This window comes from Pan troglodytes, chromosome 9, assembly GCF_028858775.2.
Source record: "Pan troglodytes isolate AG18354 chromosome 9, NHGRI_mPanTro3-v2.0_pri, whole genome shotgun sequence".
Taxonomy (NCBI): domain Eukaryota; kingdom Metazoa; phylum Chordata; class Mammalia; order Primates; family Hominidae; genus Pan; species Pan troglodytes.
The window spans coordinates 18,889,966-18,917,762 of NC_072407.2; the positions used below are offsets into that span (position 1 = coordinate 18,889,966).

At 38.3% G+C, this 27,797-nt stretch overlaps 1 protein-coding gene and 1 long non-coding RNA gene across 6 annotated transcripts in view; one reads left to right on the forward strand and one right to left on the reverse strand.

Annotated features, from left to right (window-relative positions):
* The window catches only part of PDE3B (phosphodiesterase 3B), a 221,207-nt gene that overhangs the window by 150,818 nt on the left and 42,592 nt on the right, over positions 1–27,797 (forward strand). For all 5 annotated transcript variants that reach the window (XM_016920438.4, XM_016920439.4, XM_016920440.4 and 2 more), the window contains 3 exons: positions 6,734–6,840; positions 15,432–15,642; positions 16,385–16,458. In XM_016920438.4, coding sequence (XP_016775927.4) covers positions 6,734–6,840; positions 15,432–15,642; positions 16,385–16,458 — 392 coding nt within the window. The remainder of the gene's footprint in view (positions 1–6,733; positions 6,841–15,431; positions 15,643–16,384; positions 16,459–27,797) is intronic.
* The window catches only part of LOC134807239 (uncharacterized), a 43,101-nt gene continuing 23,315 nt past the window's right edge, over positions 8,012–27,797 (reverse strand). Inside the window, exons 2-3 of the long non-coding RNA XR_010147148.1 lie at positions 12,604–12,815; positions 8,012–10,756 (exon numbers count right to left, since the gene is read on the reverse strand). This is a non-coding gene — a long non-coding RNA (uncharacterized LOC134807239). The remainder of the gene's footprint in view (positions 10,757–12,603; positions 12,816–27,797) is intronic.

A 27,797-nucleotide genomic window follows, 5' to 3' on the forward strand; every position in this document is an offset into this window, starting at 1 on the left:
TATTGGTCTATATATCGGTTTGGTACCAGTACCAGAGGAAAGAACAGGCAGTAATGATTTCTGTTCTGCAGCCTCTCCTGTTGATACCCAGGCAGGCAAACAGGGTGTTTTGGTTACTGTAGCCTTGCAGTATAGTTTGAAGTCAGGTAGCGTGATGCCTCCAGCTTTGTTCTTTTTGCTTAGGATTGTCTTGGCTATGAGGGATCTTTTTTGGTTCCATATGAAATTTAAAGTAGTTTTTTCTAATTCTGTGAAGGAAGTCAATGGTAGCTTGATGGGGATAGCACTGAATCTATATATTACTTTGGGCAGTATGGCCATTTTTGTGATATTGATTCTTCCTATCCATTAGCATGGAATGTTTTTTCATTTGTTTGTCCTCTCTTATTTCCTTGAGCAGTAGTTTGTAGTTCTCCTTGAAGAGGTCCTTCACAACCCTTGTAAGTTGGATTCCTAGGTATTTTATTCTCTTTATAACAAGTGTGAATGGGAGTTCACTCATGATTTGGCTCTCTTGTTTGTCTGTTTTTGTTGTATAGGAATGCTTGTGATTTTTGCATATTGATTTTTTATCCTGAGACTTTTCTGAAGTTGCTTATCAGCTTAAGGAGATTTGGGGCTGAGACAATGGGGTTTTATAAATAATTGAATCATGTCATCTGCAAACAGAGACAATTTGACTTCCTCTCCTCCTAATTGAATACCGCTTATTTCTTTCTCTTGCCCAATTGCCCTGACCAGAACTTCCACTACCATGATGAATAGGAGTGGTGAGGGAGGGCATCCTTGTCTTGTGCTAATTTTCAGAAGGAATGCTTCCAGTTTTTGCCTATTCAGTATGATATTGCTTATTGGTTTGTCATAAATAGCTCTTATTATTTTGAGATACATTCCATTGATACCTAGTTCATTGAGAGTTTTTAGCATGAAGGAGTGTTGAATTTTGTCAAAGGCCTTTTGTGCATCTATTGAGATAATCATGCGGTTTTTGTCATTGGTTCTGTTTATGTGATGGATTACGTTTATTGATTTGTGTATGTTGAACCAGCCTTGCATCGCAGGGATGAAGCCTACTTGATCGTGGTGGGTAAGCTTTTTGATGTGCTGCTGGATTCTGTTTGCCAATATTTTATTGAGGATTTTCATATCGATGTTCACCAGGGATATTGGCCTGAAATTTTCTTTTTTTGTTGTGTCTCTTCCAGGTTTTGGTATCAGGATGATGTCGGTGTCATAAAATGATTTAGGGAAGATTTCCTTTTTTTCTACTGAGTGGAGTAGTTTCAGAACGAATGGTACTAGCTCCTCTTTGTACCTGTCGTAGAATTCAGCTGTGAATCTGTCTGGTCCTGGACTTTTTTTTGGTTGGTAGGCTATTAATTACTGCCTCCATTTCAGAACTTGTTATTGGTCGGTTCAGGGATTCGACTTCTTCCTGGTTTAGACTTGGGAGGGTGTGTGTGCCCAGGAATTTATCCATTTCTTCTAGATTTTTTAGTTTATTTGTGTAGAGGTGTTTATAGTATTCTCTGATGGTAGTTTATATTTCTGTGGGATCAGTGGTGATATCCCCTATATCATTTTTTAATGTGTCTATTTGATTCTTTTCTTATTCTTCCTTATTAGCCTGGCTAGTGGTCAATATATTTTGTTGATCTTTTGAAAAAAATAGCTCCTGAATTCATTGATTTTTTGAAGGGTTTTTCGTGTCTCTATCTCCTTCAGTTCTGTTCTGATCTTAGTTATTTCTTGCCTTCTGCTAGCTTTTGAATTTGTTTGCTCTTGCTTCTCTAGTTCTTTTAATTGTGATGTTAGGGTGTCAATTTTAGATCTTTCCTGCTTTCTCTTATGGGCATTTAGTCCTATAAATTTCCTTTTACGCACTGCTTTAAATGTGTCCCAGAGATTCTGGTATGTTTTGTCTTTGTTCTCATTGGTTTCATAAAACATCTTTATTTCTGCCTTCATTTTGTTATGTACCCAGTAGTCATTCAGGAGCAGGTTGTTCAGTTTCCATGTAGTTGTGCGGTTTCGAGTGAGTTTCCTAGTCCTGAGTTCTAATTTGATTGTACTGTGGTCTGAGAGACTGTTTGTTATGATTTCTGTTCTTTTGCCTTTGCTGAGGAGTGTTTTACTTCCCATTACGTGGTCAATCTTAGAATAAGTGCAATGAGGTGCTGAGAAGAATGTATATTCTGTTGATTTGGGGTGGAGAGTTCTGTAGATGTCTATTAGGTCCAGTTGGTCCAGAGCTGAGTTCAAGTCCTGAATATCCTTGTTAATTTTCTGTCTCGTTGATCTGTCTAATATTGACAGTAGGGTGTTAAAGTCTCCCACTATTATTGTGTGGGAGTCTAAGTCTCTTTGTAGGTCTCTAAGAACTTGCTTTATGAATCTGGGTGCTCTTATATTGGGTACATATATATTTAAGATGGTTAGCTCTTTTGCATTTATCCGTTTACCATTATGTAATGCCCTTCTTTGTCTCTTTTAATCTTTGTTGGTTTAAAGTCTGTTTTATCAGAGATTAGGATTGCAACTCCTGCCTTTTTTTTTTTTTTGCTTTCCATTTTCTTGGTAAATATTCCTCCATCACTTTATTTTGAGCCTGATGTGTCTTTACAGGTGAGATGGGTCTCCTGAATACAGCACACCGATGGGTCTTGACTCTATCCAATGTGTCAGTCTGTGTATTTTAATTGAGGCATTTAGCCCATTTTCGTTTAAGGTTAATATGTGTGAATTTGATGCTGTCATTATGATGCTAGCTGGTTGTTTTGCCCTTTAGTTGATGCAGTTTCTTAGTAGTGTTGATGGTCTTTACAATTTGGTATGTTTTTGCAGTGGCTGGTACTGGTTGTTCCTTTCCATGTTTAGTGCTTCCTTCAGGAGCTCTTGTAAGGCAGGCCTGGTGGTGACAGAATCTCTCAGCATTTGCTTGTCTGTAAAGGATTTTATTTCTCCTTCACTTATGAAGCTTAGTTTGGCTGGATATGAAATTCTGGGTTGAAAATTCTTTTTCTTTTGGCGGATCACGAGGTCAGGAGTTCGATTCCAGCCTGACCAACGTGGTGAAACCCCGTCTCTAATAAACATACAAAAGTTAGCTGGGCGTGGTGGTGCGCACCTGTAATCGCAACTACTCAGGAGGCTGAGGCAGGAGAATTGCTTGAACCTGGGAGGCAGAGGTGGCAGTGAGCTGAGATTGCACCACTGCATTCCAGCCTGGGTGACAGAGAGAGACTCCATCTCAAAAAAGAATACTGGCCCTCATTCTATTCTGGCTTGTAGGGTTTCTGCCAAGAGAGATCTGCTGTTAGTCTGATGGGCTTCCCTTTGTGAGTAACCTGAGCTTTCTCTCTGGGTGCCCTTAACATTTTTTCCTTCATTTCAACTTCGGTGAATCTGACAGTTATGTGTCTTGGGGTTGCTCTTCTCAAGGAGTATCATTGTGGTATTCTCTGTATTTCCTGAATTTGAATGTTGGCCTGTCTTGTTAGGTTGGGGACGTTCTCTTGGATAATATCCTGAAGAGTGTTTTCCAACTTGGCTCCATTCCCCCTGTCACTTTCAGGTACACCAATCAAACGCAGATTTGGTATTTTCACATAGTCCCTTATTTCTTGGAGGCTTTGTTCATTCCTTTTTATTCTTTTTTCTCTAATCTTCTTGCTTTAGTTCATCAAGTTGATCTTCAATCTCTGATATCCTTTCTTCCGCTTGATCAATTAGGCTATTGATACTTGTGTATGCCTCATGAAGTTCTCGTGCTGTGTTTTTCAGCTCCATCAGGTCATTTATTTTCTTCTCTACACTGATTATTCTAGTTAGCAATTCGTCTGACCTTTTTTCAAGGTTCTTAGCTTCCTTGCATTGGGTTAGAACATGCTCCTTTAGCTCGGATTAGTTTGTTGTTACCCACCTTCTGAAGCCTACTTCTGTCAGTTCATCAAACTCATTCTCTGTCCAGTTTTATTCCCCTGCTGGTGAGGAGTTGTGATTATTTGGAGAAGAGGCATTGTGTTTTTTGGAATTTTCAGCCTTTTTGTGCTGGTTTCTCCCCATCTTTGTGGATTTATCTACCTTTGGTCTTTGATGTTTGTGACCTTCGGATGGGGTCTTTGAGTGGACATGCTATTCCCTTCTGTTGTTAGTTTTCCTTCTAACAGTCAGGCCCCTTTGCTTCCGGTCTGCTGCAGTTTGCTGGAGGTCCACTCCAGACCCTGTTTGCCTGGGTGTCACCAGGAGCGGCTGCAGAGCAGCAATCATTACTGCCTGTTCTTTCCTCTGGAAGCTTTGTCCCAGAGGGACACCTGCCAGATGCCAGCCAGAGCTCTTCTGTATGGGGTGTCTGTCCGCCCCTACTGGGAGGTGTCTTCCAGTCAGGATACATGGGGGTCAGGGACCCACTTGAGGAGGCAGTCTGACCCTTAGCAGAGTTTGAACACTGTGCTGGGAGGTCTGCTACTCTCTTCAGAGCCATTAGGCAGGGATGGTTAAGTCTGCTGAAGCTGCACCCGTAGCCACCCCTTCCCCCAGGTGCTCTGTCCCAGGGAGATTGGGGTTTTATCTGTAAGTCCCTGACTGGGGCTGCTGCCTTTTTTTCAGAGATGCCCTGCCCAGAGAGGAGAAATCTGGCAGTCTGGCCTCAATGGCCTTGCTGAGCTGCAGTGGGGTCCACCCAGTTCAAACTTTTGGGCTGCTTTGTTTACACTGTGAGGGTAAAACGCCTACTCAAGCCTCAGCAATGGCAGATGCCCCTCCTCCCACCAAGCTTGAGCATCCCAGGTGGATCTCAGACAGCTGCTGTGCTGGCAGTGAGAATTTCAAGCCAGTGGATCTTAGTTTGCTGGGCTCTGTGGCGGTGAGATCTGCAGAGCCAGACCACTTGGCTCCCTGGCTTTAGCCCTCTTTCCGGGGGAGTATAGGGTTCTGTCTTGCTGGCGTTCCAGGCGCCCCTGTGGTATGGAAAAAACAATACAACAACAAAAAAAACTCTTGCAGCTAGTTTGGTGTCTGCCTAAATGGCCGCCCAGTTTTTTGCTTGAAACCCAGGGCCCCGGTGGGGTAGGCACCGGAGGGAATCTCTTGGTCTATGGATTGTGAAGACTGGGAAAAGCGTAGTATCTGGGCTGGAATGCACTGTTCCTCACGGCACAGTCCCTCACAGCTTGCCTTGGATAGGGGAGAAAATTCCCCAACCTCTTGCCCTTCCCAAGTGAGGTGATGCCCCACCCTGCTTCAGCTCGCCGTCTTTGGGCTGCATTCACTGTCCAACCAGTCCCAGTGAGACGAACCGGGTACCTCAGTTGGAAATGCAGAAATCACCCACCTTCTGCGTCAATCTTGCTGAGAGCTGCAGACTGGAGCTCTTTCTATTCAACCATCTTGCCTGGGAACACACACATTTTTCTATTTGAATGTTGCCCCGGGTGGTACTGTTACTCTTCTTTTCCAGTCTTTGCCACCCCACATGTAGGCAGTTGCCGGTATGAAATAATCAAAAGGATAAGAATCCAGCTTAAAAGAGTTTATTCAAACACAAAGCTGTGGATGCCCATCCAGGAAACACAGACTCCAAGGAAATAGGGTCAGTGCTTCAAAGTTGAAAAGTTAAGATCATATTTGTATAGGCAGAAAACAAAGATATTTAGCAGAATAACATTTTCCACACAAAGTTGGCTTCTGAGTTACAGCAATTTGATTAGTTACAGCTTGTTTGTTTTCTTTTTCCAATTTAAAAGAATATATTTAACAGTCCATCTTAGAAAGTGTGTCTTTGTGTAAGAGAAGAAAAAGGCAAGTTAATCTATAATGAAGATCAACAGTAAAGAGGGAAGGAGTCTTCTTTGACATCCTTTAGTTATTTGCAGCATTTAGCAAAGCAGTGTAAGTTAGGGGGGAATAAAAGGCTAATCTGTAATCAGGGAAATCAAGGCTATGTCTGCCTAGGTTACAGCTGCCTGTTAGTGACTGAGGTCCCAAAATCACGTTCCTTTAAGGCTCAGAATAAAAGTTCCAAAAGTTTGGTTTTGAATTACTTATTTTCACACAATGAAAATATGAAGAATGACTGAGCATTGACAGGGAGATGAGTTCATTGGGTGATATTATTTGCTTACTGCTTGTTTTTTGCCTACACTAATAAAAGTTGTCAATACCTGTGAGGATAGGGAACAGAAAAAAATGAAAAACTATACTTTAGTCCAGTAGTTCTCAGTGAGGTCACTGGATCAGAAACTCCATCATATAAGAACTTGTTAGAAGTGTGGATTATCTGGCCCCACCCAAGACTTAGTGAATCAGAAACCTTGGGGATGAGACCAGCAGCCTATGTTTTAAGAAACCTTCAAAGTAATTGTGATAACCTACTTCAGCCCAGGGATCGGCAGTCTGCAGCCTATGGACCTAATCTGGTCTATAACCTGTTTTTTTGTAAGTAAAACTTTATTGAAACAAAACCATACCCATTTGTTCATTTTAGTTTATGGATGCTTTTGTGCTACATCGGCAGAGTTGAGTAGCTGCAATAGAGAACATATAGCCAAAAGTATTTACCATCAGGTTCTTTACAGAAAAAGTTTGCTGACTCCTGCTTTAGGCCTTAGGCACTAGAGGCCCAAACTCTGAATTTATCAGGATATATTTGCTAATTGAATTGAGAACCATGAGGAAAAAAGGTAAAACTTTTCCTGGTTTTTAAAAATTTTAACCTGTTATTTTTCCCTTTTAGTCAAGGATGCTATCTAAATGGGCCTTTTAATTCAAATCTACTGACTATCCCGAAGCAAAGGTCATCTTCTGTATCACTGACTCACCATGTAGGTCTCAGAAGAGCTGGTAAGAAATCATTCTTTATGACTCAAATATGGGGGTTCTCAAAGTATATGGTAGTGTAAACACTTTTCATCACATATTTATAGCTAATTTTGAATACAATTTCATGTGTTATAAGTTAACATGACTTAGCAGTTTGGGTTGGCTACTAATTGACCGTTTGCTAATTCTTTCAGTAAAAACAGTTTTAGAACATCTACTCTGTACCAGGTATTTTGCTAAGCAGTAGGGATTCAGAGATAAAATATATAACTATTTAACTAACCTGAATGGTTGCAGACCCAGGACAAGGGAAAATCTTCAAGAAAGAGTATTTTTTTTTCCGTAGAATGATAATTATGGAGAAAAAAATTTTAGTATTAGAATAAAAAAAACCATGACTTCATCCTGGAAAAACATTATGATAGGAATTTTTTTTAATTAAAAGATTATAGAATGATTAAAAACTCTTGGATGCAAGATATTTTAATAAATACAACATAGGAATAGCAAAGCAATACTGATATTGTGCTTTTAAAGTACATTATGGCTGATACTACATAGGTACAATTTTGTGACTGGGATATACAATTACAAAATTCTTTTATACACAATAACCTATAAAGCATGTGAAGAGATCAGAAAATATTATTGATAATCAAGAAAAGTAGGCACTAGAAAAAGATCTATATATGATATTGATGCTGTATTTTACAATCTTTAAAATAACAATGATGTTTAAAAGGAAATAGAAGGAATAATGGCCAAAATGAATGGATACTTCGAATAGAGAACTAGAACACATAGAAAAGAAATGGACAGTCTAGAACTGAGAAATGCACTTGATTAAATTAAAAGCTTATTCAAGGGTTTAAGAATGGATTGGATACAACAGAATACAAAAGTAGTGAACTTGAAGACAGAGAAATAGAAAATACCCAAACTGAAGCACAGAGAAGGAAAAATACATAAATAACAGAACAAAGTTTAAAAGACATATGGGACACAGAAGTTCTAAAATATGTGTGACTGAAGTTCCAGAAGGAAAGGAGAGAAACAAAAGGACAGAATAACTTCGCAAAACTAATTAAAGAAAGCAAACAACAAATTCATAAAGTGCAGTGAACCCCAAGCAGGATAAATACAAGAAAATCACAGCTAGATGTATGAATCAAGCCTCCAAATTATAAAGAAAAAAGTTTCAAAAGCAACCAAGCAAGGTTGTTTTTATTTTTCAAGGAACAACAATAATAATACTGACAGTGACTTGTTAACAGCAACTGTGAACTCCAAAGACAATGTCATATTTGAAAAAGTGTGGAAAGAATAAAACTTGACAACATAGAATTCTTTATCCAATGAAGAAATATTCTTGAAAAATTAAATAGGAATAAAAATTTTTTTTAGTATCCTCACTCCCCTGCAACAGTAACTGTGGTGATGGGTATGTTAATTAATTTGATTGTCATAATCATTTCACAGTAAAAATGTAAATCAAGTCATTATGTTGTACACCTTGAATACATGCAGTTTTTGTCAATTGTACCTCAGTAAATCTGGAAAAAATCTTTTAGTAAATCAGATGAGAAGTAGAAAAACGTACATTTTTTTCAAACAAACAAAAGCTGAAACAATTTGTAGCTGGCAGACCTGTGCTACTAAGATTCAGTAAAGGAAGTTTCTTAGGCAGGAGGAAAATTATCCAGATTGAAGCATGGAACTGCAAGAACAAACCAAAAGCACTGGTAAGGCTAAATAGATGGGTGAGGATTAAAAAGTGTTGATGGGTCAAAAAGTTGGCAAAGGATATGAATAGACACTTCTCAAAAGAAGACATTTATGCAGCCATAATGCATAAATTTTCTCAGGTTTGTCAAAGATCAGATAGTTGTAGATATGCGGCGTTATTTCTGAGGGCTCTGTTTTGGTACCAGTACCATGCTGTTTTGGTTACTGTAGCCTTGTAGTATAGTTTGAAGTCAGGTAGTGTGATGCCTCCAGCTTTGTTCTTTTGGCTTAGGATGGACTTGGCGATGTGGTCTCTTTTTTGGTTCCATATGAACTTTAAAGTAGTTTTTTCCAATTCTGTGAAGAAAGTCATTGGTAGCTTGATGGGGGGGGGGGGGATGGCATTGAATCTGTAAATTACCTTGGGCAGTATGGCCATTCACAATATTGATTCTTCCTACCCATGAGCATGGAATGTTCTTCCATTTGTTTGTATCCTCTTTTATTTCCTTGAGCAGTGGTTTATAGTTCTCCTTGAAGAGGTCTTTCACGTCCCTTGTAAGTTGGATTGCTAGGTATTTTATTCTCTTTGAAGCAATTGTGAATGGGAGTTCACTCATGATTTGGCTCTGTGTTTGTCTGTTATTGGTGTATAAGAATGCTTGTCATTTTTGTACATTGATTTTGTATCCTGAGACTTTCCTGAAGTTGCTTATCAGCTTAAGGAGATTTTGGGCTTTTTTTAATAGCAACTTGAATGAACTAAGACAGTGGTCACTTGTGACTATGGGTAGGAGCGACAGGAATAGGGAATGACTGCTAATGGGTCTAGGGTTTCTTTTTGAGTTTATGGAAATATTCCAGAATTAGATAGTGGTGATAGTTGCACAACTCTGTGGATTTCTAAAATTCAGTGAATTGTACAATTTAAAATAGTAAATTTTATGGTATATGAATGATATCTTAAAAGACTGTTTAAAAAACACGTAAGCATATTCTGTCACCACAGTAGAATTAGATTTGAAAACATCTCTCAATAGATCTGCAGAAAATCCTCAAATTATAAATAACCTATGGGTCAAAGAAGAAAAAACAATGAAAATCAGAAAATATTTTGAGCTGAATAATAATGAAAATAGGACTTATTAAAATGTGGGAAGAAGCTAAAGCAATGCTTTCTTGGGAAATTTATAGCAAAAAAAGAGAAAAATTAAAAATCTGTTAAGCTTACATTTTAAGAAGCTATAAGTTTCAAAGCAAAGTAAACCAAAAGAAAGAAGAAAACATGACACTGATACAAAAAGATTACACTGATACAAAAATGATAAAAAATCTGAAGAGTCATATATCTTCTAACGAAATTAAACCTGTAGTTAAAAACCTTCCTACAAATAAAATTGTAGGTCCAGATGACTTTACTGATAAATTCTTCCCAATATTTAATGAAAATGTTGTTATGAAAGGTTATATCGAATGCCTTAGTTTTCTATAGCTGCTTGCTGTAAACTGCATATTCATATCTCCTCACTTACACCCCAATTCATGTGTTGAAACCTAATCCTCAGTGTGATGGTATTTGGAGCTGGGGCCTTTGGAATGTGATTAGGTCATGTGAGTGGACTCTTCATGAATGGGATGAGTGCCTTATAAAAGAGACCTCAAAGAGCTCTCTAATCCCTTCCGCCATGTGAGGACACGAGAAGATGGCCGTCAGTGAACCAGGAAGTGGGCCATCGTCAGACACCACATCTGCCAGTGCCTTGATCTTGCACTTCCCAGCCTCCAGAACTGTGAGAAATAAGATTCTCTTATTTATAAAATACCTAGTCTATGGTATTTTGTTATAGCAATCCAAAGGGACTAACACACTATTGTATCAAATTACCATATGCTTAGTGACTTAAATAACACAAATTTATACTTATAATTCTGGAGGTCAGAAGTTTAAAATTGATCTCATTGGGCCCAAAGCAAGGTGTCAGCAGGGCTATGTGTCTTCTGGAGGCTTTAGTGGGTAATCCATTTTCTTTGCATTTTCCAGTTTCCAGAGGCCTTCCTAGAGCTTGCCTGCCTGGATTCCTGGCCCATGGCCCCATTACTCCATCTTCATTGCCAGCAATGTCAGTCTGAATCCTGATGCTGCCATCTCTCTGGCTCTTTTATGTCTGCCTCTCTCTTTTACTTAGGCATAGGACTCAGCCGTGTGTGACTCCTGTAATGACAAGAACCCTTGTCATTACATTGAGCACAACTACATAATCCAGGATAATCTCCCCATCTCAAGGTTAGCTGATCAGCAACCTTAAGCCATTTGCAATTTAAATATCCCTTTGCCATTCAATCTAACATATAGGTTCTGTGGTTTAGGATATGGACATCTTTGGGGGTGATTATTCTGCTTACCACAGCCAATCTTACACAACTCTCTCACTGAAAAGGGAAAGAGGAAACACCAGTTTTTTATGAGGCCAGCATAACCCTAATATTAAAACCTGACAAGGATATTACAAGAAAATTAGAGGCCAACATCTCTTGTGAATATAGATACAAAAATCCTAAACAAAAGTTACACATATAATTGAGTAATATATTAAAATGATAATACCATAATGTCCATGTTGGGAAGTATTATTATAGGAATATAAAGTCTGTTTAACCTTTGAAAATTCACTGCATTAATAGAATAAAAGAGAATACTCATATGGTCATCTTAATTGGTACAGAGAAAGCTTTTCATGTATGTTCATTTGATAAATTTGATAATTATGATAAAAAATAAGCAAATTGGGAATAGAGGGGACATTTTTAATCTGATAAAGTATCTATCAAAAATGTTTTTCAAACATAATACATAATGAAATACTGAACATTTTTCTCCTGACTTTGGAAACAAGATAAAGATGTTCGCTGTAAACACTTGTCTCCAACATTATCCTGTAATTTCTAGACAATGAATGAAGACAAGATAAAGAAAAGGAATAAATATTGGAAAGGAAGATATAAACCCTTTTATTTGTTTGCAGATTACCATTTTGTATATATGGAAAATCTAGAAGGCTCTAAAAATATAGTAATAGAATTAATAAGTAAATTTTGCAATATTTTAATTGTACAGAAAAATTAATTATATTACTCTATACTATCAGAAAATGGTTAAAATGAAATTTAAAACACCATTTACCACAGCATCAAAAGCCACCAATTACCTAGAGAAAAATTTAATAAAAAATATGCAGTGCTGCTACACTCCATGACTTCAGGGAAAAATTTCTGTAACAAGACATAAAAATACTTACCATATGGGATTAGATGAATAAATTTGACTACATGAACATTAATAACCTCTTTATTGAAAAAAGTCATATAAAGGCCAGGCGTGGTGGCTCACGCCTGTAATCTCAGCACTTAGGGAGGCTGAGGCTGGTGGATCATTTGAGGTCAGGAGTTCGAGGCCAGCCTGGTCAACATGGTAAGACCCCATCTCTACTAAAAACACAAAAAAATTAGCTGGGCGTGGTGGCGGGCACCTGTAGTCCCAGCTATTCGGGAAGCTGAGGCAGGAGAATGGCATGAACCCGGGAGGTGGAGCTTGCAGTGAGCTGAGATCTGAGATCACGCCACTGTACTCCAGCCTGGGCAACTAAGTGAGACTCCATCTCAAAAAAAGAAAAGAAAAGAAAAAAGCTAGGTGTAGTGGCGGGTGCCTGTAATTCCAGCTATTTGGGAGGCTGAGGCAGGAGAATTGCTTGAACCCAAGAGATGGAGGCTGCAGTGAGCCCAGAGTGCACCACTGCACTCCGGCCTGGGCGATAGAGTGAGACTCCATCAAAAAAAAAAAAGTCATATAAAAAGAATTGAAAATAGTAATAACATCTGAGAAGGAACTAGAACTCAGCTGTATAAAGAACTTTGTCAGTGGAAGAATTATGGACAACTATTTATTTTCTATTGCTGCATATCAGATTACAACAAATGTAGCAGCTTTTGTGCAAGAGTCCACACACAGCTGAGTCCTCTGCTTGAGGTGTCATAAGTCTCAAAACAAGATGTTGGCTCTACCTTGTTCTCATCTGGAGAATCAGCTGGGAATGAATCGGCTGCCAAGCTCATTCAGGTTGTCCTCAGGTTGTTCTTCATTTCCGTTGGTTGTGGATTCTTGATGGCTCTGGGTTCTTGATGGCTATTGGCTGGGGGGCACCCACAGTTCATAGAGGCTGCCCATAGTTTTTTGTCACATGGTCTTCCTCAGTATGGCTGCTTACTTCATGGAGCTAGCAAGAAGAATCTCTAGAGTGAGTCTCTAGCAAGATGGAATTCATAATGAAACATAATCATAGGGGTGACATCCTGTCATCTTTCTTTTGATAAGAAGCTAGTCACAGGTGTTTTCTACACAAAGACATGAACACCAGGGGGCAAGGGTTAATGCTACCTTAGAGTGTGTCCATCACCACAAGCCAATAGAAAAATTAGCAAAAGACTTGAACGAGCATTTCAGAAAAAAAACTATACAAATGGCATATAAACATGAAATGTGCTTAACCTTATTAGTAATGAGGAAATTAAAAAGTAAAGGTACGGTGCTCTTTTATTTATCATCAGATTGGCAAAAGATAAAGAACATTATATTTAAACACACACACACACACACACACACACACACACACACACACACACGCAGAGAAAGAGAGAGAAAGTTTGTTTTAAGGGATTGGCTCACACAACTGTGTGGGCTTGCAAGGCAAGCAAGTAGGAAATTTTCAGGACAGGCTGGCAGGCTGAAAATTCCAGCAGGGTTAATGTTGCAGTCTTGAACCTGAGACAAAATTTTTTCCTCTTTGTGAGACCTCAGTCTTTTTTCATTAGGCCCTAAGCTAATTGGATGAGGCCCACCCATGTTATGGAAATTAATCTGCTTTACTCAAAGTTTATTGATTTAAATGTTAATCACATCTGAAAAATATCTTCACAACAACATCTATACTAGTGTTTGAATAAACAACTGAGCACCATAACCAAGTTGACACCATCGCACACATCTATAAGTGTTTACCACTATGCCTGAAAATATTGTAGCTCCTTAATGACTGTTACTTGTTTTCCTTTCTGAATGAGACTTTACTTGGGTCTTTATTTTCAAATAAGGTTATAAATCTGCCTGCGTCTTTCCGGATATACCCACACTGCTTTAGTTTGAGGCACTCAGCAAAGGTTTCTGGAATAAATAGACAGAATTATAGACTCATCTTATGTGTTCCTGAAGCACTCTGTTTTGTTCCCTTATTAAGCACTTAGCACTTGTTTGTATTCTTCACTACACTCTAGCTTCATTGAATTTCAGGGATGGTATCTTTTTCTTCATTGTGAAAACCAGTATATTTTCCAGCATATAGTAAGCTCTAAATATTTGTTGAATGAATGAATGAGCTGGAAATATTTTCATGTAATTTTTAAAGCGATCTGACATTGCATTAACATATGATGTTATTCTCAACTTGCTTAAATGCTATTAAGAATTTTAGTTCTTACTTTTACACTGTTGGTGGGACTATAAACTAGTTCAACCATTGTGGAAGATAGTGTGGCAATTCCTCAAGGATCTAGAACTAGAAATACCTTTTGACCCAGCCATCCCATTACTGGGTATATACCCAAAGGATTATAAGTCATGCTACTGTAAAGACACATGCACACCTGTGTTTATTGCGGCACTATTCACAGTAGCAAAGACTTGGAACCAACCCAAATGTCCATCAGTGATAGACTGGATTAAGAAAATGTGGCACATACACACCATGGAATACTGTGCAGCCATAAAAAAGGATGAGTTCATGTCCTTTGCAGGGACATGGATGAAGCTGGAAACCATCATTCTGAGCAAGCTATCGCAAGGACAGAAAACCAAACACCATATGTCCTCACTCATAGGTGGGAATGAACAATGAGAACACTTGGACACAGGGTGGGGAACATCACACACTGGGGCCTATAGTGGGGTGGGGGGACGGGGGAGTGATAGCATTAGGAGATATACCTAATATAAATGATGAGTTAATGGGTGCAGCACACCAACATGGCACATGTATACATATGTAACAAACCTGCACGTTGTGCACATGTACCTTAGAACTTAAAGTATAATTAAAAAAGAAAAAAAAATAATTTTAGTTCTTTGGCCAGATGCAGTGGCTTAAGCTTGTAATCCCAGCATTTTGGGAGGCTGAGGCAGGAGGAACACTTGAGCCCAGGTGTTTGAGACCAGCCTGGGCAACATCTTGAAACCCTGTCTCTACAGAAAAATAGGTAAATTAGCTGGGCACGGTGGCCTGTGCCTGTAGTCTCCAAGGCCAGAGGATCAATTGAACCCAGGAGGTTGAGTCTGCAGTGAGTCATGATTGTGCCACTGGAATCCAGCCTGGGCAATGGAATGAGACCCCATCTCACAGACAAAAAAAGAGAATTTAAATAAAATTTAATTTTATTGAATTGAAAATAATTCAATAAAATTTGGTAGAGATGCTTTGCTCTTGTGGATAATCAATCTGATAGGGACACATAGGTGAAAGTTAAAGACCAATAGGAATTAGGAAAATTTCTGCCATACAGTATGTATGTTTTAGTCATACTGTTCACATTTACCTATTATAAATGTAGATATTTACCCAACAAGGGGTGTTTACCCAACAGCCATTGAATGACAAATATGGCAAATATTGCATAAGTTTCTAGAATATTGTGAGGCCCCATGCAGGAATTTATAATTTATTTGCAAATAATCTGCTTTTTTTAAATAAGGAAAAAATCCATAAAAACATAAATATATTTAATAAACATACACACATAAATACATTCTTATTTATCTATCTCCTTTCTTTTAATTTTTAAAGGTGTTTTGTCCAGTCTGAGTCCTGTGAATTCTTCCAACCATGGACCAGTGTCTACTGGCTCTCTAACTAATCGATCACCCATAGAATTTCCTGATACTGCTGATTTTCTTAATAAGCCAAGCGTTATCTTGCAGAGATCTCTGGGCAATGCACCTAATACTCCAGATTTTTATCAGCAACTTAGAAATTCTGATAGCAATCTGTGTAACAGGTAAGTTTCCCAACTGTTTATTATTTCTGTTTCAAAATGTTGATTACAGTTAAGTCCTCAACATTTTGGATAGGTTCTTGGAAACTCCAGCTTTAAGCTAAATGACCATAGGTTTTTTCGGTGTTATAATGAAATGACATTATTTGAAGATGTGCTATAAGTTGTTTCACTTAAAATGTCAGTTTTCAAAAACTTATTGATGATATTGAGGACTTTACTGTATTTTAATAAAGTATTACCAGTTTTCTAGTTCTATGTTATAACTAGATGATGGATTCAGCCTATATTCTTTTCCTTATTTATCTAGTAGTTTTTATTCCAAATAAATATCTTCTCATTTTAGTGGTTATTAATTTTGTAAATTAAATGGTGTCCATCTGAGCTAAAATATAATGGTATTCTACCCATCCTAAGATCTTAGTAAATATTAAAGTATTTTAGTATACACTACTTTAGTGCCTATTCATAGTACCCAGTAAATGGTGTTTGATCTTATTTCTGCTTTACTAATAGTACGGGTTTACCTCAGATCCAATGTTGACTTTTCAAAAATATTTTGTTTCCTTCAAGGACACACAGATACTTTCTAGGTTAAAGCCTTTGAACTTTATGGAGAGATTGGAATATTAGGATGCGTTGCAGTTGGGATCTTGGTTAAAAATTAAACAGATTTTCTAATTGTGTTCAGGTAAAAAACTTGTACCTCATTTACCGTATATATTTATCTATTTTATTCTATAAGCTGTGGACATCAAATGCTGAAATATGTTTCAACATCTGAATCAGATGGTACAGATTGCTGCAGTGGAAAATCAGGTGAGATTACAAAAGTCATGTATTTGAGTTTAAGAGAAATTTCTTACAATGATTTTTAGAATGGGAAAATGAATGAGTTTAACTTCAGTTTATCCATCTTTAAAATGAAGATTATTATTTTTTACCCACTTCACAGAGGACTTATTTAGAACAAATTATAAGTAATAGATGGTGAAAGTAATTCAAAGAATAAAAATGTCCCATACAAATGAATGTAGTCTTCTTAGGTTATGTCTATTGTTTATAAATAGTGGAATTATTTATATTAAACATTGAAATTTGTAGTGCACAATCTAAATCCAAAAGGTTTTGCATAAATTTTTTATGGCATAAAGAGGGGTTGTTTTAAAGTGTGGTTAATTATATCATTCTGAAATATTTTGTATCCTCATACAAGAAATATTGTGTCGATGAAATTATAGTTGTTTCATAACCTTAAAATTTGATGACTCAAACTACCAGTAGTAATTAACTAAGTAACTCAGACCAACATTTCCCCTGAGGGCAGCTAGAAAAGGTGGATGAATTATTTTTTTAAAAAAAATCTACTTGAAGCCATTGAAGAACTAAAAAAATCTTATGAATCACCAGTACAAGATCTGTTGGAAGACAGAACTCCAAGAAAGTGAGCCTGGAGTTTGGGGCTATCAAAAGAGTATGCCAATTCCACAGAGACCAATGACTGATAGGATGAGCAATTTTATTAGCAGCTTCATGGGGCTAGGAAGACAGAGGCTAGAGTTGAAGGCTTGCCATGGTTTGGATAACTTGATAAACTCTAAAGTGTTGTACCCTAAGAAAAAAGTTAAACCAAAAATAGATAAGCCTTTTCAGGGATTATAGGTTCTTCTCAATCCCTTTACATACCATAAAACTTACCCTTTTAAAGTGTGCAATTTAGTAGTTTTTTGTTTTTTACATTTTAAAGGATTGTTAACAAATAAAATAAAATAAAAAGACTAATTCTTCACAAACTCTTCCAAAAAATAGAAGAGGAGGGAACACTTCCCAACTCATTCTTTTTTTTTTTGTATATCATTACAATGGAATTCAGTTCAGCAATTAAAGGAATAAACTTCTGATACATGCTGCAACATAGATGAACTTCAAAACATTATTCTAAGTGAAAGAAGCCAGGCCCAAAAGATCATATATTATATGATTACATTTATGTGAAATTCTTGAAAGACAAATTTATAGAGACAATAATCAGAACAGTTGTTACATAAAGTGAGAATAGGGATTAACTATAAATAGGCATGAAGGAACATTTTGGGTGGGGGTGTTGAGAATGTTCTGAAATTGGATTGTAATGATTGTTGATAACTGCAAATATACTAAAATTGTTAAATTGTACACTTGTGGGCTGGATGTTTGTGTTCCTCCAAAAATTCATGTGTCGAAATCCTATACCCTGATATGACAGTATTGGGAGGTAAGGCCTTTGGGAGGTAATTAGGTCATGAAGGTGGATCCTTCATGAATGGGATTAGTTCCCTTACAAAAGAACCCCAGAAAACTCTCTTTCCCACCCTCTTTCCCACCGTGTGAGGATACAATGTGAAATCGGTAGTCTGCAATACTGGAACTTGGCCAGGCTGGCACCCTGATATCAGACGTCCAGCTTCCCTAACTGTGAGAAATAAATTCCTATTTTTTTATAAGCCACTCAGTCTGTAGTATCCAATTATAGCAGCCTGAACTAAGGCATTTTACAATGGGTAGATTTTAATGGTATGTAATTTATACTCAATAAAGTTTTTAAAAAGAACAATAATTTATTAAGTGTCATATTTCTTTGGGTGGACTAGCCTCAACTGGGAGATTCTCACCTGAGGACTTTGATGAGATTGCAGTCAGTGCAGTCAGATATTGGTTGGGGAAGCAGTTATCTGAAGGATTGATTGGGCAGAATTTCCAAGATGGGTTACTCATGTGCCTTTTGGCTATTGACCAGTCCATCTAAATATGACCCCTCCATGGGCTTCTTCAGTTTGTTGGCAGCATTCCAAGAGAGTAGGAAGTGGAAACTACCAGTTCAGTTAATGGCTGAACTCAGAACAGAGTGTCACTTCTGCCATATTCTGTTATCAGAGCAGTCATGAGGCCTGTTGAGGTTCCAGAGGGTTGGTAAATAAATGCTCTGTCTTGATAGAGGAGTGACAAGAATACATTTCAGAAAAGTGTTTGGGACAAGAGATAGTGTTGTAGACATCTTTAGAAAGAAATGCTTCATTTACCTCATCTGTTTTTATTATTATCTGTAAGATAATAGTTATTATGAGTTCATATCATTAAAAAGTAAATTATGTAATATACCTCAAGTGCAAACAACTTTTAGATTAACTTCTATTTTAGAATATCATTGTAGGTATTGCCTTACCTTACCAAGAATACTCGAATAGTCTAAATTTAATTTCTTAGACTAAATGTTTTTCATTTGGAAAAAATAATATTTTCTAAACAGTAATACTTCCAGATCATCATCTAATCAATTAATGATTGGTATATTCATTGTATTAAGTTGAGATTATACTGACATTTATTAATCACCTATTATGTATAATATCTTGTAAGATGGGTATTATTATCCAAATTTTACAGGGGAGAAAGCTTGCCATTATTAAGTACGAAAATCAGGATTTGAACCTAGTTTTCTGAAACTCAACTCCAATGATTACTCTTAAGAATTTTTTTTTTTTTTTTTTTTTTTTTTGAGACAGAGTCTTACTCTGTCATCCAGGCTAGAGAGTACAGTGGCACAATCATGGCTCACTGCAGCTTCCAACTCCTGGGCTCAAGCAATCTTCCCTCCTCAGTCTTCTGAGTAGTTGGGACTACAGCACCATGCCCGGCTAATTAAAAAAAATTTTTTTTGTAGAGATGAGAACTCGCTCTGTTGCCCAGGCTAGTCCCAAACTTTTGGCTTCAAGTGATCCTCCCACCTTGGCCTCCCAAAGCACTAGGATTATAGGTATGAGCTGTTGTGCCTGACCAAGATCTCTTTTTACAAAAAAAACAAACAAAACTCTACATATTGAGCTTATAGCATGTAATTATCATATAATCAGCACCCAGATCCAGAAACAAAATAAGAGGCTGGCCAAAATGGCCAACTAGAAGCAGCTAATGTGCACTGCTGTCATGGAGAGAAATAGAAGGGGTGAGTACATATAGCACCTTCAACTGAAACATACATGTACACATGTTGGGATTCATCAAGAAAACAACCCACAGAGAATGTACAAAAGCAAGGCAGGATGACTGCCCACCTGGGAGTGACACGGAGCCAGGGGAGCCTCCCTCGCCCAGGGAAGCATGAGTAAGTGGGCAACCCTGGGGACCCATGCTTCTCCCATAGGTCTTTGCAACCCTTGGGTCAGGAGACCCTCCTCGTAAACCCACTGCACCAGGGCTTGCAGTCTGATATGCAGAGCTCTGTGGCATCTTGGCAGAGTAGCTGCTCAGGCACATGCGGAGCCCCAGGAGCTATAGATACTTGGGTTTCTAGGCAAAAGCAGCTGCAACTTGGCAAAGTAGGAGGTTAGACCCCCATACAGACCCCTAAGAAGTAGCTGAATTCAGGGGTCTGAGCAGCAATGGTCTTCAGGTCCCATGTCCACAGCACCTTGCAGGATAAGACCACTAGCTTGGAACTCCAGCCAGCCACTGGTAGCAGTGTTGATGGAGCTCCCAGAGGGAGGGGTAGGCTACCATCTTTGCTGTTTTGCAGCCTTAGCCATTGTTGCCTTCAGTGTAACCACCCTACAAAAATGCAGCCAGCTTGCTTTTTTATGTGGGTCCCTGACCTCTCTTCTCCTCACTGGGCAGGACCTCCCAACCAAGGTAACCAGCCACTCTTGCCACTGTTTTTCAGCTGGCAGTGGTTCCGAGCCTCCCTGAGATAGTGCTCCCGGGGGAGGGACAGGCCGCCATCTTTGCTGTTTCACAGCCTTAGCCATTGTTGCCTTCTGGCTCTAGGAAGTCCAAGGTGACTAGGTACTGGAGCCGTCTCTCACCGCAGCACAGTAGCTCTATGGGAAAGCAGCTAGACTGCTTTTTCACATGGGTCCCAGATCTTATTTCTTTTCACTGGGCAGAATCTTGTGACCAAGGTCTACAACCACCCCTGCTAGTGTTTTCTGTCCAGCAACAGTTTCAAACTTTGCTGGGATGGAGTTCCCAGAGGGAGGGGCAAGCTGCCATCTTTGCTGTTTTGCAGCCTTAACCATTGTTGCCTTTGGGATTTGGAGAGTCCAAAGTGACTGGGGGCTGCAGCAGACCCCAAACACAGCCCAGCTGTTCTATAAAAAAGTGGCCAGACTGCTTTTTTACACAGGTCCTCAACCCTATTTCTCCTCACTGGGTGGGACCTCCCAACTAGGGTGTCCAGCCATCTCTGCTGGTGTTTTCTGACCAGCAGCAGTTTCAAACCTCCCTGGGATGGAGCTCCCAGAGGGATAGGGGGTCTGCCATCTTTGCTGTTTCACACCCTTCACTGTTGATACCTTCAGGTGCTAGATAAACCAAAGTGACTAGGGAATGGAGTGTACCCCCAGCATACTGCAGCAGCCCTACAGAAAAGTAGCCAGATTGTTTGTTACTTGGGTTTCCAATCTCATATCTCTTCACTGGGCAGGTCCTCCTGGCCTGGGTCTCCAGCTACCCTCACCTCCAGGCTATCAAGCCAGTAGCAGCTCTGGAACTCCCTGGGACAGAACTCCCAGTGGGAGGGGTGGGTTGCTATCTTTACTTTCTCACAGCCTTAGGCTTTGCTGTCTTCAGGCTTTGGAGAATCTGTGGGGACCAGGGGCTAGCTGGTCCATACCCGAGCACAGAGTATCCACCTCACAGAAAAGTGGTCGGACTGTTCTCCACGTAGGTCCTGGTCCTCACTTCTCCTCTCAACCTGGTACTCTAGCACAAACACGCTGTCCCTGTCAGACCACATCAATCAGAGGCAGCCCAGCAGTTAAAGGAAGAGCCACATGCAGAGATAAGAAAGAACCAATGCAAGAACTCCAGCAACCTAAATGGTCAGTATCTTATGACCTCCAAACAACCACACTAGTTCTTAACCAGGCTGAGCTGGCTGAAATGACAGAAATAGAATTCAGAATATGGATAGGAACAAAGATAATCAAGATCAGGAGAATGGCAAAACCCAGTTCAACAAAACTAAGAATCACAATAAAATGATACAGGAGCTGACAGATGAAATAGCCAGTATGAAAAGGAACCTAACTGATCTGATAGAGCTGAAAAACACACTACAAGAATTTTGTAATGCAATTCCAAGTACAGCAAAAGAGACCAAGCTGAGGAAAGAATCTTGAAACTTGAAGACTGACTCTCTGAAATAAGAAAGTAAGACAAAAATTATTTTAAAAAGAATGAAAAGGAATGAGCAAAACCTCTAGAAATATGGGATTATGCAAAGAGGCCAAATCTACACATCATTGACATCCCTGACAGGAGAAAGCAAACAACCTGGAAAACATATTTCAGGATATCATCCATGAAAACTTCCCCAGCCTTGCTAGAGAGGCCAACACCCAAACTCAGGAAATACAGAGAACTCGTGCAAGATTCTACTCAAGAAGATCATCCCCAAGATGCATAATCATCAGATTTTCCAATTTTGAAATCAAGGAAAGAATGTTAAAGGCAGCTAGAAAGGGCAGGTCACCTACGAAGGGAACCCGATCAGGCTAACAGTGGACATCTCAGCAGAAACCCTACAAGCCAGAAGAGCCTGGGCTCCTATATTCAACATTCTTAAAAAAAAAAAGAAAATCTTCAAGAATTTCATATCCAGCCAAACTAAGCTTCCTCAGTGAAGGAGAAATAAGATCCTTTTCAGATAAGCAGATGCTGAGGAAGTTTGTTACTACCATTTGTTACTACGAGACCCACTTAAAAGAGATCTTGAAAAGAGCACTAAATATGAAAGGAAGAACCATTACCAGGCAGTACAAAAAAACACAGTTAAGTACACAGACCCAGTGATGTAAAGCTACCACACAAGCTGGCTTAATAACCAGGTAACAGCACAATGGCAGGAACAAATCCACACACATCTATACTAACCTTGAGTGTAAATGGGCTAAATGCCCCATTTAAAAGGCGTAGAGTGGCAAACTGGATTTAAAAAAAAGTAAGACCCAATGATACACTGTCTTCAAGAGACCCATTTCACAGGCAGCGACACCCATAGGCTCAAAATAAAGGGATGGAGGAAAATCTACCAAGCAAGTGGAAATCAGGAAAAAGCAGAGGTTGCAATCCTAATTTCAGACAAAACAGACTTTAAACCAACAAAGATCAAAAAAGGCAAAGAAGGGCATTACATAATGGTAAAGGGTTCAATTCAATAAGACCTAACTATTCTAAATATATATTCACCCAACACAGGAGTACCCAGATTTATAAAGCAAGTTCTTAGAGATCTACGAAGTGTCTTAGACTCCCACACAATAATAGTGAGAGACTTCAACACTCCACTGACAGTATTAGGTCACTGAGGCAGAAAATTAACAAAGATATTCAGCACCTGAACTCAATATGGGACCAAATGGATCTGATAGACCTCTACAGAACTCTCCACTCAAAAACAACAGAATGTACATTTTTCTCATTGCCACATGGTACATATTCTAAAATCCATCAGACAACCCTCAGCAAATGTAAAAGAACTGAAGTCATGCCAAACATACTCCTGGACCACAGTGCAATAAAGATAGAAATCAAGACTAAAAAAAATCACTCAAAACCATGCAATTACATGGAAAGTAAACAACTTGCTCCTGAATGACTTTTGGGCAAATAGTGAAATTAAGGCAGAAATCAAGAAGTTTTTTAATACGAATGAGAACAAAGATACAACCTACAAAATCTCTGGGACACAGCCAAGGCAGTGTTAAGAGGGAAATTTATAGCACTAAGCAGCCGTATCAAAAAGTTAGAGAGATCCCAAATTAACAACCTAATATCACCACTAAAATAACTAGAGAAGAGAGAGCAAACCAACCCAAAAGCTGACAGAAAACAAGAAATAGCCAAAATCAGAGCTGAACTGAAGGTGATTGAGACACAAAAACACCATCCAAAAGATGAATTAAACCAGGAGTTGATTTTTTGAAAAAATTAGTAAGATAAATAGGCTGCTAGCTAGAGAAATACAGAAGAAAAGAGAGAAGATCCAAATAAACACAATTAGAAATGACAAAGGGGGTGGTACCACTGACCCCACAGAAATACAACCGTCAGAGACTACTATGAACACCTCTTTACACACAAACTAGAAAACCTAGAAGAGATGGATAAATTCCTGTACACATAACCCCTCCCAAGACTGAACCAGGAAGACATGGATTCCCTGAATAGACCAGTAAGAAGCTCCAAAACGGAATCTGTAATAAATAGCCCACCAACCAAAATAAATAAATAAAAATAAAAAAAGCCCAGGACCAGATGGATTCACAGCCACGTCCTACCAGATGTACAAAGAAGAGCTGGTACTATTTATACTGAAAGTAGTATTACAAAAAACTGAAGAGGAAGGACTGAAAGTATTACAAAAAAATGAGGAGGAAGGACTCCTCCCCAACCCATACTATGAGGCCAGCATCATTCTGATACCAAAACGTAGCAGAGACACAAGAAAAAAACAAAACCTCAAGCCAATATCCTTGATGAAAATTGATGCAAAAATCCTCAACAAAATACTTGCAAACCAAATTCAGCAGCACATCTAAAAGCCAATCCACCATGATCAAATAGGCTTCATCCCTAGGATGCAAGTTTGGTTCAACATATGCAAATCAGTCAACCTGACTCATCGCATAAACAGAACTAAAGACAAAAGCCACATGATTATCTCAATAGATGCAGAAAAAGGCTTTTGATAAAATTCAACATCCCTTCATGTTAAAAACTCAATAAACTAGGTATTGAAGGAACATACCTCAAAATAATAAGAACCATCTAGGAGAAACCCACAGCCAACATCACACTGAATGGGCAAAAGCTGGAAGCATTCCCCTTGAAAACGGGCACAAGACAAGGATGCCCTCTCTCACCACTCCTATTTAACATAGTATTGGAAGTCTTGACCACAGTAATCAGGAAAGAGAAAGAAATAAAGGGCATCCAAATAGGAAGAGAGGAGGTCAAACTATCCCTGTTTGCAGACATGATTCTATATCTAGAAAACCCCGAAGTCTCGGCCCAAAAGCTCCTTAAGCTAATAAGTAACTTCAGCAGAGTTTCAGGATACAAAATCAATGAACAGAAATAACTAGCATTCCTATACACTAACACAGCCAAACCAAGAGCCAAACCAGGAACACAATACCATTTACAATTGCCACAAAAAGAATAAAATACCTAGGAATATAGCTAATCAGGGAGGTTAAAGACCTCTACAATGAGAATTACAAAACACTGCTCAAAGAATGCAGAGATGACACAAACAAATGGAAAAACATTCTGTGCTCATGGATAGGAAGAATCAATATCATCAAAATGGTCATACTGCCCAAGGCAATTTATAGATTCAGTGTTATTCCTAACAAACTACCAATGAAATTCATCACAAAACTAGAAAAAGCTATTTTAAAATTCATATGGAACCAAAAAAGAGCCTGAGTAGCCAAGGCAATCCTAAGCAAAAAGAACAAAGCTGGAGGCATCATATTACCTCCATATTACCTGATTTCAAAGTATACTACAGAACTACAGTAACAAAATAGCATGGTACTGGTACAAAAACAGACACATAGAACAATGGGACAGAATAGAGAGCCCAGAAATAAGACCACATGCCTACAACCATTTGATCTTTGACAAAGCCAACAAAAACAAGCCCATTAATGGGGAAAGGACTCCCTATTCAATAAATGGTGGTGGGATAACTGGCTAGCCATATGTAGAAGATTAAAACTGGATCCCTTCCTTACACCATATACAAAAATCAACTAAAGATGGTTTAAAGACTTAAATGTAAAACCCAAAACTATAAAAACTCTGGAAGACAACTGAGTCAATACCATTCTGGATATAGATACTGGCAAAGATTTCATGACAAAGATGCCAAAAGCAATCATAACAAAAGCAAAACTTGACAAATGGGATGTAATTATACTAAAGAGCTTCTGCACAGCAAAATAAACTATCAGCAGAGTAAACAGACAACCTACGGAAAGGGAGAAAATTTTTGCAAACTATGCATCTGATAAAGGCCTAATATCCAGCACCTACAAGGAACTTAAATTGACAAGAAAAAACAAACATAAAAAAGTGGGCAAAGGATATGAACAGACAATTTGCAAAAGAAGACATACATATGGGCAACAATTATATGAATAACAGCTCAGCATCACTGATGATTAGCGAAATGCAAGTCAAAACCACAATGAAACACCATCTAACACCAGTCAGAATGGCTGCTGTTAAAAAAGCAAAAAATAACAGATGCTGGCGATGTTGGGGAGAAAAAGAAACACTTATACACTGTCGGTGGGAGTGTAAATTAGTTCGGTCATTGTGGTAGACAGTGTGGTGATTCCTCAAAGACCTAAAAATAGAAATACCATCTGACCCAGCAATCCCATTACTGGGTATATATCCAAAGGAATATAAGTCATTCTCTTATAAAGCCACATGCATGTGTATGTTTATTGCAGCACTACTTACAATAGCAAAGACATAGAATCAACCTAAATATCCACCAATGATAGACTGGATAAAGAAAATACGGTACATATACACCATGGAATACTATGCAGCCATAAAAAGAACGAGATTGTGTCCTTTGCAGGGACATGGATGGAACTGGAGACCATTATCCTTAGCCACAGGAACAGAAAACCAAATATTGTTATGTTCTCACTTATAAGTGGGAGCTAACTGATGAGAACACATGGGCACATAGAGGGGAACAACACACACTGGGGCCTGTCAGAGGGTGGAGGGTGGGCGGAGGGAGATGATCAGAAAAACAACTAATGGGTACTAGGCTTAATACCTGAGTAATGAAATAACCTGTACAACAGACCCCCTTGTTACATGCTTACCTATGTAACAAACCTGCACTTGTACCACTAAACTTAAAAAATAAATAAATGAAAAAAAATCACAGCTAGTGAAGTAGTGAGGCTAGGACTCGTTTCTATAAGTAGTATTTAGATTTGAATCCAGATTCTATTTTACTGTATAGTTTGGGCTCTATCTTATATGTCCATAGTGGAAAAGTAATAAATGATTATCACAGTTTTTCTAAGAGAAAAGGCAAAGAAAAGAAGATGTAGTATATATACATCATGGAATACTATGCAGCTATAAAAAAGACTGAGGTAATGTTTTTTGCAGAGACATGGATGGAGCTGGAGTCAAACTAACATAGGAACAGAAAACCAAATACTGTCACTTACAAGCGGGAGATGAATGACGAGAACACATGGACATAAAGAGGAGAACAACAGATACTGGGGCCTACCTGATGGTGGAGGGTGGGAGGAGGAAGAAAATCAGAAAAAAATAGTAATTGGGTACTAGGCCTAGTACCTGGGTGATGAAATAATCTGTACAACAAACTCCATGACACAAATTTACCTATATAACAAACCTGCACATGTACCCCTGAACCTAAGATAAAAGTTGTTTTTTAAAAAAGAAACAAAATATTACCCACACCTCAAAATTACCCATCATGACCCCTTCCAATCATATGCCCCAAAGATAATGATCTTTTTGTCTTTCATACGCTTTTGAACTTTTCTTAAAGAGAATCAGAGAGTATATACTTTTGTGCCTGGCTTCCTTCACTAAACATTATATTTTTAAGTACCATCTATATTGTAGTTCATTCTCTTTGCTCTGTAGTGATCAATTGTGTAAATATACCACAAGTTATTTATTCTACTGTCGATAGGTTTTGGGTAATTTCCCTGTTTAAGATATTACAAATAGAATGAATATGAATGTTTTTTAACACGTGAATGAATGCTATTTAGCTATGAATACTGCTCTTCTTTTCCATGTGATTTGAGAAAAGAAATTATTACATTGGTAGAGATATAACTCACCATTTATAATATGGTTTAAGGTTTACATGTGATTTAATCTTATTGATTTGTAATTATGATTTTAGAATTTTTATATCTAAAACTCAGAGATGTTGGAAATTGTTTATATCAAATTGGTAAGAAAATTTCTATTGATAGGAACTTTTTCTTTTTCTCACTTTTATAAAGAATATCCACTTAGCATCCATGAGTAGATACGAAAGGTGAGTCCAATACAGGAAGTGTCTTTGTTGCCTGAGCATAAGGTATCTA